General features: G+C 41.6%; 1 protein-coding gene across 4 annotated transcripts in view; it reads left to right on the forward strand.

Annotated features, from left to right (window-relative positions):
- The window catches only part of Nf1 (neurofibromin 1), a 258,357-nt gene extending 240,358 nt beyond the window's left edge, over nucleotides 1–17,999 (forward strand). For 2 of the 4 annotated variants that reach the window (XM_031355033.1, XM_031355035.1), the window contains 7 exons: nucleotides 1,264–1,386; nucleotides 1,899–2,029; nucleotides 2,376–2,476; nucleotides 5,339–5,481; nucleotides 5,816–5,862; nucleotides 6,919–7,135; nucleotides 14,633–17,999. In XM_031355033.1, coding sequence (XP_031210893.1) covers nucleotides 1,264–1,386; nucleotides 1,899–2,029; nucleotides 2,376–2,476; nucleotides 5,339–5,481; nucleotides 5,816–5,862; nucleotides 6,919–7,135; nucleotides 14,633–14,775 — 905 coding nt within the window. In that variant the 3' untranslated portion in view covers nucleotides 14,776–17,999. The remainder of the gene's footprint in view (nucleotides 1–1,263; nucleotides 1,387–1,898; nucleotides 2,030–2,375; nucleotides 2,477–5,338; nucleotides 5,482–5,815; nucleotides 5,863–6,918; nucleotides 7,136–14,632) is intronic. The other 2 variants (XM_031355032.1, XM_031355034.1) reach the window with 2 other exon arrangements.
- The last annotated feature ends 233 nt before the right edge of the window (nucleotides 18,000–18,232 follow it).

Here is an 18,232-nt window from a genome sequence, read left to right on the forward strand (position 1 = left end):
ACAAAAAAAAAACAGGGCATAAGAACTCCACAGGAAGACCAACAGAGCTAACTTGGTCCCTTCAGGGGATGAACCTAGGCCTCCCCACTTACATGTAGCAGATGTGCAGTTTGGGCTTCATCTGGGTCCTGAACAACTGGATCTATCAGGGGCTATCCCAAAAGCTTGTCTGGACATTGGTTGTGTTCTACTTGCTGGGCTGCCTTGTCTGGCCTAGTGGGAGAGGAAGTGTCTAGCTTCGCAGACACTTGAAGAGCCAGAGTGGGAGTTACCCAGGGGGTCCCTATTTGCTCAGAAGAGAAGGGGGATGGGGAAAGGATTGTGAAAGGGGGTGGGCAGGAAGGGGGGCAGTGAATGGGATGTAAAGTAAATAAGTAAGAAAAATAAAGTTAAATTAAAACAAAAACAAACAAAAACAGGGAGCTTAACTCACTAGCAAGTTCACCACCAAGCTACATATTCAGCGCCAGATTGTTTTTTAGAACTGCTACAAGGAGAAACATTCCCTGAGTATAATGAGCAAAGATAGATAAATTCTGAATAATCTCTTACAAATATTTCTACCTAAATAAGAGAAAGACGTTTAAATACCAGTATACATGATTGACTATACCCTCAAAGCCAAGTGTGAAATGGGACTACTTGTTGCCCTTTGGAAGTGTTTCCTTCTATATCTGATTTTTAGTACTTCTGAGCATGCATATCTTTACAAATTAAAGTCAGACTTTAATTTTTACCTGTATTTGGAGATTGCTTATTTGTTAGTGACTATTTCTTGATAGCCAACTCAATTTCCTTACTTAAAAAATGGTCGTTTAAGTTTTTCTATGCTGACAGGCGGTGGTGGCGCATGCCTTTAGTCCCAGCACTTGGGCGGCAGAGGCAGGTGGATTTCTGAGTTCCAGGACAGCCAGGGCTACACAGAAACCCTGTCTCAATAAAATAAAATAAAAAGTGTTTTTATGCTTTGCACTGATCACAATCTAATCCTGTGTTTGTTGTGAATCCCTGTTCTTCTTGGTAGGGTCTGGTTCATTCTTGGGATGGTGAGTGCCTAAAGTCCCTTTCTAGGCCAGGAAAGACCTCCTCTCTGCAAAGCTGTAGGCCAGACCCCTTAAAGAGGAAAGGAGAATAATGCTGAGGAACACTGCTCCAAGGATGTCTCAGCTTCCACTCAAAAGTCAAAGCTTAAATGATTAGAATATTGCTATTTATAGACACTATGGTTAATAAACTTTCATATTCTATAACTTTTGTTCATAGGAACAAGAAAAAGTTTTGATCACTTGATATCTGACACAAAGGCTCCTAAAAGACAAGAAATGGAATCCGGGATTACAACACCTCCAAAAATGAGAAGAGTGGCGGAGACTGATTATGAAATGGGTGAGAAACAAAACTGATAAGTAATGAAGATGGTTGCCAACTGTGAGGAGCACAGTGAGGCACATTTACTTCCATCCAGGCCTATGGCCTTAGGGCACAGTTCAGAAACATGGACTCCTGCTCTGCTCTCTCTAGCCCTTAAGCTGGCAGGAAAAGAAACCAGCCAGTTATTGTGGTGAACGTCAATGGAATGTGCTAAAGGGGCAGAGGCAGGAGGACCACATACGTGAGGTCTGCCTGGGCTACACTTGAAGAGGCAGGAGGATCTCCAGGAGTTCAAGGATAGCCTGGTCTATATAGACAGTTCCAGGCCAGTGTGTGTGGCACAACACTGCAGGTCACTAGCTCTTATATTACTGCATACATAACAACTCTGGATGGTAGTAATATTGATAATTAAGATGTCTGTTTAAAGAACTGTTGAATTTTAAGATGTAACATTAAAATATGTTGAGTAAAATATACTTTCTCTACTAATAGAAGTACTTACATTAATCCATATCCTACTGCAGAAACCCAAAGGATTTCCTCCCCGCAGCAGCACCCACATTTACGGAAAGTCTCAGTCTCTGAATCAAATGTTCTTTTGGATGAAGAAGTACTTACTGACCCAAAGATCCAAGCACTGCTTCTTACTGTTCTGGTAAGGGGAACATTCCCTCATTCATTCATTCATTCATTCATTCATTCATTCATTTTTGAGGCAGGGTTTCACTATGAAGCCCTGGCTGTCCTATAACTCACTGTTTAGACCAGGCTGGCCTTCAGCTCCCAGAGATCCACCTGCCTCTACCTCCCATGGGCTGAGATTAAAGATGTGTACCACTACTCCTGGAAGGGTTTTCCTTTTTGAGGGTTTTTTCCCCTCAAATTTTTAGTTTGCTCTTATCAGGCCCTTAAATATTGCAAACATGAAAGGAAGATGTTTTCACTTCATTAAAATAGAAAGTCTCAACATAAATTGTTTACCTATTTTTGCATCTTGGCAGGCTACACTGGTAAAATATACCACAGATGAATTTGATCAACGGATTCTTTATGAATACCTAGCAGAGGCCAGCGTTGTGTTTCCCAAAGTGTTTCCTGTTGTGTAAGTATCTCCTGTATCTGTCTATGTCAGGTGCTCTGTGAAGGTGTAGGAGATGTGCTGCTCAGCGATGTAGCAATGGCTGCTACCTGTACAGTACGAAATGTAGCTACCATTTTTGTTTTGTTTTTTGTTTTATTGGTTTTGTTTTGATTTTTATTTTTTTAAAGATTTATTTATTATGTTTAAGCACATTGTAGCTGTCTTCAGACACACCAGAAGAGAGTGTCAAGTCTTGTTACAGATGGTTGTGATGTAGCTACCATTTTTATCATAGAGAGGGATTGCTAATAGTTTTAGAGATTGCATGCCAGGGCTCAGGTTTGATCCACAGCACCCAAAACAAAACACATAGCTGTGGGGCTGAAAAGATAGCTCAGCAGTTATGAGCATGTATGATTTTGCAGAGGACCTGAGTTCCACTGGCCTCAGAGGACACTGAACATACAAGCAAATACATATGCATATACAGAACTGAAATGAAAAAATAAATCTTGTTTTAAATTCATACTTTAATAATGGCTAAAGCTACTTTGGGCTTATCTATTACCAAAACCACCTTTGGTTTGTTTGCTTTGTTTTGTTTATTTGCTTGTTTTTCCTTAATTGTATTGATTTACTTTAGTGGCTTAGCTTAATGAGTGTTAATGTACAGTTTTCTTAAGAGCAGAATGCTAGGCTGCTCTATTTAAACCAGCTTACTTGGCTCTCTAGGGCTGCTCTAAATCTCTTCCTGTAAACACTGTGTTTATTCTAGTGCACACAAGCATGAGTACGACCGCACACTTGCAGAGGGCAGAGGACAACTTTAGGGAGTCAGTACTCTTCTTGTTCCACATTGGTCCTGGAGATGAAACTAAATTCAACAGTTGTGGCAGCCGTCACCTTTCTCCAGAGAGCCATCATGCTAGCCCTTGGTTTTCTTTTTATTAGAATTTCTGTACTTATTCATAGCTGAGTGAACACAGAATTGCCCTCTTCTCTAGGAGGTTGGTTTTACTTTTAATACTTCAACTTCAAAGCTTTTGCTCTAGTTTGGTTTCGGTTGCTCTGATAAAACACTGTCCAAAGTGGGGCAGTGGTGGCACACACCTTTAATCCCAGCACTTGGGAGGCAGAGGCAGGCGGATTTTTGAGTTCAAGGCCAGCCTGGTCTACAGAGTGAGTTCCAGGACAGCCAAGGTTACACAGAGAAACCCTGTCTCGAAAAAAAAAAAAAAAAAAAGGAAAGAAAGAAACACTGTCCAAAACAGCTTGGGGAAGGAACTGGAGAAGTAACTCAGCAGTTAAAAGCATGTCTGCTCTTGTAGAAGATTCTGATTCAACTCCCAGCACCCATATGGTGACTCACAACTGTCTGCAACTCCAGTTCCAGGAGATTTGATGCCCTCTTCTAGCCTCTGTGGACACCAGGCACACATGTGTTACATAGATGTGCATGTAGGCAAAACTGTCAAACTGTCATACACATAAAATAAGTTTACAAAGAAAAGAAAAGCCACTTGGGGAGGAGAGGTTTTGTTTCACCTATGGGTTACAATCCAATCATTGAGGGATGCTGGGGCAGAAACTAAAGCAGAGACCATGGAATAATGCTGTTTACTGGCTTGCCCAGTGTGGCTTGATCCGTTACCCTTACCGCCCACTTGCCTGAGGCTTGAAATCAGTCACAGTGGGCTGTACCCTCCTACATCAGTTACCAGTCAAGAAAATGTTCCACAGACCGCTTTGATGGAGACAGCTCTTCAGTTGAGAGTCCTTCTTCCTGGATATGTCAGCTGACAGCTATGACAGAAAGGTGTTAGCAAATTAAAGAAACTTTAAAAGGACCTTTGAGTGGAATGGAGAACAATAAAGAGTTCCAAGGTGAAGGATAGATCTAGGGCAGAGGTCTGGCTAAAGCCTTTGCTATGTCTGTTAAATTTTGAGTTATATCCCTTTGTATAGTGCAAAGCTGTTGGGAGAGCTTTAGTTGATGGTGAGTTGCTATACACTTTGGCTATTATGTTGAGAATGAGCTGGAAGAAACAGTGCAGATGTAGGAGGGTCGTGGTAAGGAGACTATTCCAGGAGGCCAATATCTGCCATATAAGGAGAGACAGAATTTAAATCACATATTGGAGGTAAGAATTGCAGAACTTGGTATTGGACTGAGTGTTGACTAGGGTAGGTCCCTAAGGAGGACTGCTAGATTTATGGCTCGCAGGGTAGTGGTCTCATTGCTGAGGAAGAATGAGTCTGATATTGGACATATTGGAACAACTATGTCAGACAACTAAAGATACTATAGTCACACTTTCGCTTAAGAAACAGGAATACAACACTACAGTTTATTGAGCATCCAACATTTGTTATTGTCTAATTTCATTTTAAACTTTCTGAATTTCACATATTTAAGTGTTGCCTTTTAAAAAATAGATTTTTATTAATAGAGTGCAGCTGATCTGGAAATGATTTCTTTGTAAGATTCCACATGCCACCCCTTCCAAACTAATTTTGCTTTCCTACTTTGGCACTGGTTAGTATTAAATGTCATTTTTAACCCTCGACATACATAGAAACAGACAGCAAAGGAGATAGAGTGTATAGGGTGTGCTAACTGGCAAACAGAACCATGCCTGTCTTGAACAATGTTTTCCTTGTATAGTTTGACATGGTGGTGTAATAGCTACCAGGTATGTGCTGTATTGTATTTCCCTGATGACTGAAAATGACAACACACACTCGTTCACTAGATAATTTAGAAAAGCACCAGAAATGTAAAAGCAGCTATCTCCAGTTTTGCCATGTTCTTCTAAGGAATATATATTATGCTTCCCAGTAACTGTTTTTATTTAATGTTCCTCTGTTTCTTTTTTTTTCCAGGCACAATTTGTTGGACTCTAAGATCAATACCCTCTTGTCTTTGTGCCAAGATCCAAATTTGTTAAATCCAATCCATGGAATTGTGCAGAGTGTGGTATACCATGAGGAATCCCCTCCACAGTACCAAACATCTTACCTGCAAAGTAACTAAGTATACCAGGGGAGGATGCCTGCTAAGCCTGCAGCCGTGGCCCTCCCTGCTGGAGAGTGTTTAGCTGTAGTGTACCTTCAGGGATAGGCTCCTTCATGGTTCTCTCCCTCCATGCTGTCCTCTGACTCTCTAGTTATGTGTTCAGTATGATAACTGCTTGGCCACTTTGTAAAAATGCTGTCTATTTTAAGGACATTTTAGTCGTCTTTGACACTGATTTTAAAATGTCTTAAATATATGCAGAGTTTGTCAGCTATACAGCTTAATTTTTGTTACTATTTAAAGCTGCCTTCCTTGTTGTAAGAGTAGCATTTGATTTTTTGCAGGTTTTGGTTTTAATGGCTTATGGCGGTTTGCAGGACCCTTCTCAAAGGTAAAAAATATTTTTTTTTCTTCTGGTTTTTGATAAGCCAGAGTCTTTAGCTGTATTCATGGGTCTGTTGGAGAATACACATAATCCTCAAACCAAAGTAACATTTCAAAATAAAAATTGTTTTAGAAAGATTTTTCCCAAAGAGACAATAACTGCAATATGTTGATATATTAGTTTTATTCTAAGTTAGGCTTAAAATCTCAGAAGGGTGTGGAAAACCTCTATAGAACGTGTCTGCCTGTAGACCTCTGTATGTGTGGCAATAACTTACACACCTGTCTTGGAACTAGCAAAGAGCGTGCTGCCTGTTAAAATATACCTCAGGGACACATTTTTACATCTAACTATTAGGTTTGTTCTTTGCTGTCCATTTTCTTTGACTGGCATTTGTTGGTATACTACATGAAATTGTATTTAATTTTTTTGTAGATGGTCTCTTAAAATAATTGAAGTTCCTTGAAGGCAGGGCTTCTGCCCCACCCCCTTCACTCCCAACACCCCACCCCCAAGACCCCATCCCCCACCATGTCCTAAATGCAGGGCAGATGAGGTTTTTTGTTTTTTTTTAAACATTGTTCTGGTTCTAAGAGTTGGATTTAGTTTATTTTGTACTATCTGTTGATATGCACAGTTTGTCATTAAAAAGATGGGCCTGAAGTCACAAGTATATCATGCAGGAGTTTTGACAGGTAGATGGTGGGATAATGATGCTCTGCCTGTCTTCTCTGCTTTAGGACATTGGCTAGACATCATTGCTAAGGACTGCATTGTCTTAGTAGTCAATTCCTCTGTCTCTGCATGGCTTTCAGAAATTGCAGGTTCATCTGGAAGCTTTTAGGTGAAGCCAAATACAATTCCAAGCTGTATGTTCCACAATTCTCTCTAAATCTATTCCAGACCCCCTTTTTAATGATCTAGAATACAAAGGAAGAAAGAAAAATAATCCACCAAGCCCCAAATATCATTAACCCTTTTTTTTTTTTTTTTTTTTTTTTTGGCTTCAGAGGGAACTTTTTTTTTAATGGAGCTAAAATAATGTCCTATTTTCCATTACAGCAAACACAAATCCCAGACTATGCTGAGCTCATTGTTAAATTTCTTGATGCCTTGATTGACACGTACTTGCCTGGAATTGATGAAGAAACCAGTGAGGAGTCCCTCCTGACACCCACATCTCCTTACCCTCCTGCACTGCAGAGCCAGCTTAGTATCACTGCCAACCTTAACCTCTCTAATTCCATGACCTCACTTGCAACTTCCCAGCATTCCCCAGGTCAGTAAATGTGATCTTTATGTGACTGTGAGCAATGATACTACGATACCAACGTTAGGAACTCCCTTGTGGTCAGACCATAGCAGATTTTGGTCCTTTTCCTCCTGAGGTTCACTTGACATTTCTTTTCTGTGTAACTGAATGTTGCTACTCTTCAGAGCTGTATGCTTTCCAACAAGTTGTATAGCAGAGAGGGAAATACATAATGATGTTTAGTATCCTCATAGATTTGGACCAGAAGCACAAACTAAGCTCTATTACCTATAAGTGAACAGAACTATAGTGCTTTTATCAGCTATACTAACATTACCCTAAGGCCTCATATGTCTCTGGTGCAGTATAAACCCCATAAAACACACACATACAAAATCTAGTAGTCACCTCACTTTATTGCTGGTAACAACAGGTCAGCTGTCCATCAGCCACTGGCCAGCCTGAAGATCTGGGATTAGGTAAACAACCAGACAAAAAGTCATTGTAAGAAAATAACATCTTGGAGCTGCAGAGATAACTAGGTTGGTAGAGTGTTTCCCTTGAAAGCCCAAGGACCTGAGTTTAGTCCCAAGAACCCATTTTTTGAAAAGGTATTTGTGGTGGCACATGCTTGTAATCTCAGCACCCAGGAGGTTGAGGCAGAAGAATATCTGTGGCTGGATAACCCCCTAGTGTAGCCCACTTGGAGAGTTCCAGCCAGTGATATATGCAGGTGCAAGGTGGCGCGCAAGCGTGCATGTACGCACACACACACATGAAAAAAATCTTAAAACCCATCATTATAATCCTTACTGTAGAGTCACTGTTGGATCAAGTGAGAAAAGTAGACCAGTGGAATTTGGGGTTTCATTTATTTATTATTTGTTTACTTATTTACTTACAGTCTGAGTCCAGGGTCTCACTGTATAGCCCTAGCTAACCTAGAACTCTCTCGGAGACCAGGCTGGCCCAAACTCACAGAGATTCACCTACTTTGCCTCCCAGTGCCAGGATTAAAGGCATGTGTAAACATAGACAATGAAATTTAGAACTCTATGCACTGAGCAGTCATATGTAAGAGACCCTGAGGTACTGAGAGAAAAAAGATGAAGAGGAATGGCACCGGCCATCTCCAAGCTCACTTGCTACCTGTCTCAAGGAATGGCTTCGTAAGCTCTGCTTAAGCCTAGAGATGATGCTCACTGCCAAGCCTAGCACTGCTGTGTCAATGGAGAAGACAATGTGCAGTGGCAATAAACTTATGTTTGGGTCATGTGATCAGTTGAAAAGATTTTCTCCTAAGTTAGTTAAAATGTTTAAAAAGGATTTAAGTTACCTATGTTTTGTTACCTGAAAAGGTCATGCGGTAGCCTATAGGAACATTCTTAGAAGTGTTGTATATAGTTCGTGAAAATGCTAGGTGTTAGCATGCATTTTCTTTATACAAATCAAACCATAACTATTCTGGGCTGCTCAAGATCTATAGAATCTCCATAATACTTGTCTCAGTGTTACCTGAGCATTTCCATTCATGTGGTAGTCTGGAAAATTCTAAAGAAACAAGCAGGTATAATACCCAATCCAATATGTGCCTAGCCATATCATGGATCTTTGTAACTGTTTTATTCCAAGTACTCCACCTATTCCTCTTAAGATATCAGAGAGTGGATATATTAGAAAGATCCAGATGGAGGGTAGGAACAGAGCTCAGTGCTGTGAGGTCCTAGGTTTAATCCTCAATATAAAAAGAAAGGGAGTCCCAGGTAAGAGAATCACTTTGAATTGAGTCCAGCATGGGCTACAGAGTGAGTCTATTTTAATTTCAAACAAACAAAGGAAAAAAAACTATGTAGAACTCTATGCACATATTATTTCCTGAAAAGTAGTTAAATAAAGCCATTTCCAAAGTATTAAAATCTGGCTTATACTCTATTATAGAGTCATTGCTTTTTACATTACTTTGGGAGCATTGGAAGCACCACCACCCTTTCCCAGGGACAGTCTCCAGTTGCCCTTCATCTCATGGCAGCCTTCTCGCCTCAGCCCCTCAAGTCTTAGGGTTACAAGGTGTGTGCCACCATACCCAGCTGAATACTTATTTTGTGAGTGTGTATTAGGCACTTTGACAAATTTAAAGAATTCTCTTAGCCAAGCAGTAGTTGTACATGCCTTTAATCCCAGTACTTGAGAGCCAGAGGAAGGTAGATCTGTCTGAGTTCCAGGACAGCCTGGTCCACAGAGCAGTTCTAGGACATCCAGGACTACACAGAAAAAAACCCTGACTCAGGGGGAAGAAAAAGGTTTCTTTTACATTTTTTTTAAATCCATATGAATAATTTACCTGTGTATATGCATCAGTGCATGCATTTCCTGAGGAGGCCAGAAGGGGACATCAGATCCTCTGTAGTTGAAGTTACAGACAATTGGGAACTGCCATGTGGGTGCTAGAAATTGAACCTAGGTCCTCTGAGAGAGCAGCCAGTGCCCTTAACCTCTGAGCCATCTCTTCAGGCCCTACTTTTACATACTTAGAGAAGAGAGGCGCCCTCAGTACAAGGACTTGATAGTTTGTGCCCATGGGTGTTAGTATTGAGTTTTAAGTGAAAGTTATTTCTTATTAGTGGTATTTAACACATTCTAAGACAGTTCTTTTTTTTCCTTAAGCATAAAATTTATACTGTATTGCTTTGTAGAAAGTAACCATAATTGGAGCCAGTGAAAGGGCTCACTGGATAGAGATGTTTGTATGCAGTTCTTTTCCCAGGTGTGAACCAACCTTGAGTTGTCTTTTGATAACCACACTTAAACTCATGCATGACCCTACACACACACACACACACACACACACACACACACACAGAGGTCGGGGGGAGTCATCTTCAACTACATAGTGATTTCCAGACCAGTCTGGGCTATATTATGAGACTGTCTCAAAAGAAAGAAAAAATGCACTCACACCAGTAGTGCTGTTTGAGGCCGTACCTGCCTCGGGGGCTCTCAGGGTATTGAGGATGGTGCAGTGTATTCAAGTGACTTACTTTAATGCTTGTGATACTTCTCATGGTGTGCTTAGAAGAGTCAGTAACTTCTGCTTATTTACAGATTATTCTTATCTGTTCTTGGAAATTACTGGTTAGAATCCCATAAATAAAGCCAGCTTCCTTCAGAAAACCAGGGAAGGTAGTAAGTGCCTAATGGCTTTTCACTCCTCTGGACATCATTCCCTTTGTCCTTTCCTCATCCCCTTGAAGCTCCTGCATGCTCTAAGCCAACAATTTGCATATAGCTTCTCTCTCATCATGGCCTTATACAAAACATTGCTTCCTCTACACTCAAGTTGGGCCCCCAGCATGAGACTTCCTCAGTCCCTAGAAGTTGAGTGTGGCTCAGGAACTTAGAAACAGAAACTTGGAAAGCTGTTGCTTGGTGAGATCTTGGGTTGCTTGGTGAGATTTCCGGGCTTAGAGAACTATAAATTAGTATGACCTGTTTGGTTCAGTTGCCACTTCTACCTACCCTGTCCTTGGTTAACCAATAACTCAGGGACATCAGCAGAGAAGCAGGCTGAGATCTTGTGCCCAACATAAAACCAAACCCATCCTAAAGCCATCATAAAACTGACTGTTATGCTGTAAAGACAAGTGTCCTTAACTAACTGTCAACACTAAACAGACATGTGGCATACTGCTGCCTGATTCAGAAAGGGCCTGTTGGCTTTATGTAATCTTTGTATTACTGCAAAGAGATGAAGAAACAGTGGGGCAGTGGGAATCCCTGCAGTGCAGAGTCTGTGTCCAGTCACATGAGTGCTGCTGAATATAATATAATAAATACAAGTATAATATAATCCCTGCAGAGTCTGTGTCCACGTACACAAATACTGCTAAATATACACTTGCCATCTCTCCACAGATGCATTTCCTAAGGCATAAGCGTCAGCTATAGCTATCACACTTGACTTCTTTTTGAGACGTTTTGTGTTTACAGTAGGTTTAGTAATTTTACAAATTCCAGCATTAAATTGAAGTCTAATAAATTTGCCCATTTGCTTATTACTTAATCTCTTTGATTCCAGGTATTAGAAACATCTTAATCTATTTTTAAAAAATTATTTTATCTGTGCAGTTCAGAAAAGCTCTTCATATAGATTGTTATCCAACTTTCCTAGCAGCCCTGGAAAATAGGCAGTGTGCCCTTAACCCTCAGACTGAGCGGAAGCGAGGGTCAGTGAGTAGCTTAGTGGAGGGCAAGCAGCTGCTTTGGTTCCATCTTAAGCAGCAAGAGTTCTCCACCCAATTAGGACTCAGACTTTACAGCAGAGAATATAGCTTAGTGGTGGAGTGCTATGAGTATACATAAGGGCCTGTGTTCATTCTCTGCCCACAAACAAGACTTAAGCTCTATCCTTCAGCATGCCTGCCAGCTCATATGAAGAAAAGAGTTTTCCAACAGGTTTGCTTTGCTGTTTGTAGGGAAGTGAGCAATGCAGTCTGAACCCAAGTGGGCTCCTGTACTGGTGATGGCACTGAGTTCTCACTCACCTTGCTTCCTACTGTGACTTCTCAGACTACTCAGTGTTATTTCCTTACATGTGTTAGTATTTGTGTGTTATTTTCCAGGTAGGAGCTGTAGATCAGTAATAACAAGATAAGCATATTCTCATACCTGCCTTCAAGGAACTCAGGCCATAGTAGGGAGGCAGGCTACATTTGAGTATAATTTGGCAGATCATTTCCCAGCTCACGCAGTTCACAGTGGTAGCCGACGTCTGCTAGTGCCTCCTCTTCATCTGGAGCCAGCCCAGCTCACAGAACAGAGAGTGCGGGTGGTGCTGCCCTGCATGCCTATGACTGGCTGCCAGCCGGAGTGCAGCTCTGCTGAGAGGGTTACACTAGCAGATTGGGACACAGAACTCCAGCTTTATGTCCTTTTGGTGGTGCCTTCTGGTTTCTTTGATCTCATGGATTTTTGCTTTTGTACCCATGGAAGGGAGAAGGGAAGGAGGACCCAGTGCCTTAGGGATAGAAGAAGGCAGAATACAAAGCTTTCAATGCAGACATGAAAGGTCAGGCCTGGGCCAGGTGGTAGTGTTGCACACCTTTAATCCCAGCACTTCGGAGGCAGAGGCAGGTGGATTTCTGAGTTTGAGGCCAGCCTGGTCTACAGACACTCTGTTCCAGGATAGCCAAGGCTACACAGAGAAACCCTGTCTTGAAAAAACAAAAACAAAAACAAAAAAAGGTCAGGCCTTTCTATCAAATGTGAACTAAGGCCTGTGGCAGGGCAGGAGTCTGCTCCATGTGAGCAGTGTGCGTGCTTCAGCAGCACATGGAGGCCTTTCTAGATCCCATTGTAGAAGGGAGAACATTGAGAGAATGCTGGCAAATTATCAGAAAAAAATTATCTGAGCGCTAGGTTCACTCCATTACCGGGGCCCAGCTTTCCTAAGACTGTGTGTTGGTGTAAATATAATTCATTTTTACTGCTTTTTAAAAAATAACTCTGCCAAAGCTTGTTTATAATACCTACCTTTTATTCCTTGACATTTTTATGCATATACAGTGCTCTCCAAAATATTTATGCAATTTTCTCCTTGATCTTTATAGTAAAACTTTTTTATTCTAATTAGACTTAGGAAACCTATGACACTGTATTTATTTGCCTTCCAACTTCTTCATTAGGAAATAAGATATAGCGAACAGATTCCTATTAAGGAAATAACCTCAGTTGAGGAAACTCGGGACTTGAAGTCACAGGTCACGTACACATGTCAGAGAGGAGAGATACACTGGTATCAGAGGCACTGACAACCTTCAGAGGGAAGCTGGCCAGGAAGTATTTCCCTTTCTAATGCACATGGTACCAAGCAAGGGCTGCATGCTTCAGGGTATGAACTAGAGGGTTCTAGCTTTCACATTTTAAAGCAGGAACATTTGTTGCAAACCAACAGTTATTGAAAGTGATTAACTAGATTTTATACGGAAAAAAACATGAATGATAACTGGTCCTTTCTGGGTGTTTTCCCTCCACCTGAAGAGATGAGATGTTTATGCAGGTTGTGGTTATAGGCCAAAGCTAGTGACTACAAGGAGGGCTTAGAAGGCACTTCTGGTAGGAGACAGATGGGAGAAGACAGGATTAGAACTGTATTAAATGAAGGATATGTCTTCCAGAGAACAGTGGTCCCAGGTGCAGTTCTCCTCCTCGGCCTATCAGTTGCAGCATGGATCTGTTCTAATTCCTGTAACACAATAAATATCTTGTGGCTTGAAATAATACTTTCTTGCCCCCAAATGGAAATGTTTCCATTCCCAAATGTAAGAATTCTTTTAAACTCAAGTAGAACATAAAGTTAGACCTGGGATAATGCTGTGGGATATGGCACAGACAGATGTTTTCCTGCCTACTCACCCCCATTTGTTTCATCCTTTCTTTTTAAACTTGGGTTGTCTTTTTCTGCTCCTCTCCCTCCTGTGACTATGAACAGTTTATACCAGCTGCCAGAGTGCTTGCTATCAATGGCTGTGCTAGAAATGAGTACAGCATCTATGTGGGAAGCAAATTCTTTTGAAAGGTTGAAGGCAGAAAAGTACACAGATCATAAGTTTACAGTATGATGAACTTTTTAGAAGCAAACACACTCAAAATGAAGGTCCAGGGCCAGGCACAGTGGCACACACCTTTAACTTTGGCACTCTGAAGGCAGAGGCAGGCAGATTGCTGTGAGTTCCAGGACAGCGTAGTCTACATACCAAGTTTCAAGACATTTAGGGCTACACAGAGAGACCCTGTCTCAATCAATCAACTAATGAGCAAAATCCATATCAAGGATCGTGAAGGATCATGCCTACACTGCCTTCTTCACCTCCTTCAGACACTACTTTTCTATCTTTATTTGTAACCTTTATCAGTATGCTGAGATCTTTTTAAAATTTGCCCTTTTGTTTTGATTACCTTTCTGAAAATAACTTTTACATTATTTGTAAAATACATTATAGGACCCTTGAACAAGGTTGAGAAAAATGTAGTGACTCTCCATGAATGAAAAGAAGCCAAGATCCTGGGTATAGCTCATGTGGTAGATCACCTTTTCAGGAGATGCTCTCATTCCTCCAGAAGAGGCATTCAGGTTGATTAAATGAGAAGTATATGCCTTTTTCTGAAATGGTAGATATGCAGAAAGATGGGTGCCTGACTAGAATCTGCCCTCTGCTGGATACTTGTGGTATGACTGGGAGACGGTGCTCTCCTAGACTTCCCCGGTGGCCAGCCTTTCATTCTACCTCCCTCCAGCTGTTCTTTCAACTTCTCTTTTCTCTTATGCTGTTTCATGACAATGATTGAAAATTTAGCTTAGCAAAGTGTGAGGCAAAGTATGTGACAAGGCCTTTATAAATGTCCTGGAGTATACTGGAATTGTTCACCAGTTCAAATCTCACCCACAAGCAATGAGAGAGATTGGATCCTAGAGCTAGCTAGCTAGCATCAGGGGAGGAGGAGTAACCAGCTGTTCTGTCTCTCCAGGAATCGACAAGGAGAACGTTGAACTCTCCCCCACCACTGGCCACTGTAACAGTGGACGGACTCGCCATGGATCCGCAAGCCAAGTGCAGAAGCAAAGAAGTGCTGGCAGTTTCAAACGTAATAGCATTAAGAAGATCGTGTGAAGCATTCTTTGTTTCACTCTTCAAACCAACCTAACATGGCTTCTCACTAGTGACCCCTCACCTTGCACTGCTGCACTTCGTGTCTTATGATCCCATCTGGTCACCGTGTCACCAGATGGTCAACTCTTGGAGCATTGCCTAAGTTTAATGCTGCTTTTCTTTGATGTTTTTCCTTCTACTTTGGCATGTGTCTGGTTGAGCACTTGTTCTGAGGACTGCAGAGAAATCAGGCTGTCGGGAAGCCTGACTGAGAGTGTGGACTGTGGGCATGGATGAACCCTCCAGTGCTGCTGCTGCCGCTGCCAGCCACAGGCCGTACACAGAGGGGGGCCTTCTGTGTTCCCGTCTTACAGAGTGAAGGGGTCGTCTTATTTACACACTTAGAAGTTTGGGGGAGAAATCATATTTTAACCCCAGTGTATTTAATCTTCTAGCTGTGGACTTTTTTTTTTTTTACCTTATGAAGTTGAAGGAACCACAGAGGCCAAGCCTCAATGAAGCCACAGGCCAGGGACTGGGGGAGGGGGCAAACTAGTATTTTGTAACGGATTCATAAGAAATACTAACATTTGAGTATTAGCAATAAGTACAGGAAAATAAGCATGACACACACATCTTAACATTGCTGAATTTAAGCTATCGGTTCTGAGGCCTTATACATACTTGGTCATCCAAACTGGGTAATTTTTTTTCCTGTTGATTATCTTTTAATTTTTACATATGAAGGTGTTCTGTTTTGTTTTTTGTTTCATTTTTTTTTTAAGCCAAGACTATACTAAGTATAGAAAGACACTTGTTTTTGCACTTGCTTTCTCCTCTTTCCTAAGTGATTCTAAGCAGGGTGACTAGTAGGCAGTGCTGAGCTTGTCTCCGCAAGGTGATTTTCATAGCTATTTCCATTAGCTCCATAGCAGAATGGAATGGTACGTGACGTAGGGTAGGGGATATTTTTATTTTGTTAAATAATTTTCCAAGAAACAAAATATGCTGTATATTATCATAAATTTCTTTGATAAGATGTATTTTTTAAATCTTTTAATCTTACTCCTCTCCTCCAAATAAAATCAGGAATCTCTAGCAAAACATTTGGATTCTATCTGATAGGATTGCATTTAGTCACTGTGAAGTCTGGCCGACCCGTGTGCTGTGGACACAGGCCCTCTAGGATTGCTGCTGTGCAGAGTGGCTAGACCAGTGGGACTCAGGCCCGTCAAGGGATGCACACCGAGCTGCTTCACGGGACCTGCAGGATGCAAGACAGTTTGACTTTAGTGAGCACAGTAGTACATGAATGCTCTCATTTAAGATTGAACTATATTTATTTTTCAAAGGTATTATCCCTCTACAGCCAGGTTCCCTTCATATAATAAGACATAATGGCTTTGGGAGGGACCAAAAGAAACCCAGTAGGGTGTGGACGGGTCCTGTAGTGCTGGCTCACTAGTAGATTTCAGTAAGTTAAACTCCACAGCTAAGTCAATAAATAATGGTACATTTAAGTATTCTGACTTTAATAATATAACACATTTCACACTTATCCATACAGTAACAATGTAATATGTTAATGTAAATAAAATTGCTTTTGATATTCAGAAATAACCATTTAATTTTTTTTAATTTGTTTACAGCCCTGGGAAAAGTAAAAATCATTTGCCAAAATAAAAGGAAAAACCCTTAGTATTAGTAGTGATTTTAACATAGAATCATTGGAGAATATTGAAGACAGATGCAGCAAACTGAGCTCTTGTTTTAACCATTGTAAAGGCTACATTAGAATAACGTGTCAGAGCAGACAACCAAGGCTGTGAGGCTGAGATTCCAGCTGAATGTTGATGCAGCAGGAGGCCCTGTGGTGAAGCTGCCAGGGGCTGGCTTCCCACAGCAGTGCTGCTGGGGCACACCACCACAAGCCTGGCTCCTGCAGCCGTGGGCAGCACAGCCTGAGGCTTCTGTAACTCTGGTTGCTTGCTTTTTTAATGGTGGGCATTACTGGCCCTTCACTTCCTCCATCAAAACAGGACAACTTGTAAATGTAGCACTCTTCCCATAGCGGGTTTCCCATAGTTCTTAAACTCCCCCCACTTGAGCTCTCATGAAAAGATCAAGTGGAGCCACTTCGGAATGTGAAAATTCTTTGACCTGTACATCCCAGGAGACTTGGGAAGAGTTCCCGATTTATCTAATATACAGAACTTCCAGCTTTTGAGAAAAGTCTAACTTTGCAAGCAACTGAACCTATGGAGCTTAAAATGTCACCAGCTGCCCCTCCCCCACAGGAGACTAATTACAGGAGGAGCAGCTGAAGGTCTGAGGAATGATCCATTTTACACAATTTGTGTGAGTTCTGTGATTCATTTTCAATTTGTGTTCCCTGACTTAAAAGAAGAAAACCAGTAACTACTGTTTGTGTATTTAGCTGGTCCTCCTCCCCTGGGCTCCTGTGCCCTCCACTGTGGGGACACCGCACTCTGCTGGCTAGTTACTCTTTCCTGCACAGTGCTGAGCCTGGAGGCTGGACAATGCAGGCTGCTACTGTCCCAGTGGAGGGACACGTGCCAGCAACCCTTTCCACGGGGTTCAGGGTTGCAAGTTTCCTGTGGGAGATCTGGCTTTTGTTTTCCCAGTTTGGGGGAATTTTTTTCCCTGTTTATTTTTTTTCCTACATTTACCCCCCTCCCCAGCATATTGAAGCATGTCTTATTCAATGTTATGCAATGGACTTATATAAAAATCCACTTAGTGTCAGCCACACACTTTTTTTTTTAATGCGGTATATTCACCTGTAAATAGTTTGTGTAAAATTTGACAGAAAAGTCTATTTACTACATTGTAAATACATGTGATGATATATTGTATTATTTTGCTTTTTTGTAAAGCAGTTAGTTGCTGTACATGGATAACAAACAAAAATTTGATTATTCTTGTGTTCGTATTGTTAACTTCTTCCTGCGACTGCGTTACATCATTTAAAGAAGATGCTGTGTATCGTGAACTGACCTTGTATATGATTAACCCTCTCCCCTCCCCAACCAGCGGTTCCCTGCCTCCAGCCTTGTTGATAATGTAATCAACAGGAGAACTTCTATCCATTGCTGTGGGGAAATGTGTGGCCATCAGTCGCAGAGCGTCGACCTCACTGGCTTCCTGTCCTGTGTACGACTGCCCACCCCTACCCCACTACACCCCCCCCTTTTTTTTTAAAGTAAAATGTAAATTCAATCTGCTCTAAACTGTCAGGAGTTATTTACTATCTCCACGTGCATTGACTGTTTCTTCCTCCCTGATCCGTAAACGGTTAGAACATGTCCACCATTTCAAGTGTGCTGTAAATTGCCTCCTCTGCTCACCCTAAGGTAAAGATCTTTCTTGGCCGGGTGGTGGTGGCGCACGCCTTTAGTCCCAGCACTTGGGAGGCAAAGGCAGGCAGGCAGATTTCTGAGTTCAAGGCCAGCCTGGT

Source organism: Mastomys coucha, unplaced genomic scaffold (genome assembly GCF_008632895.1).
Source record: "Mastomys coucha isolate ucsf_1 unplaced genomic scaffold, UCSF_Mcou_1 pScaffold5, whole genome shotgun sequence".
Lineage (NCBI taxonomy): Eukaryota > Metazoa > Chordata > Mammalia > Rodentia > Muridae > Mastomys > Mastomys coucha.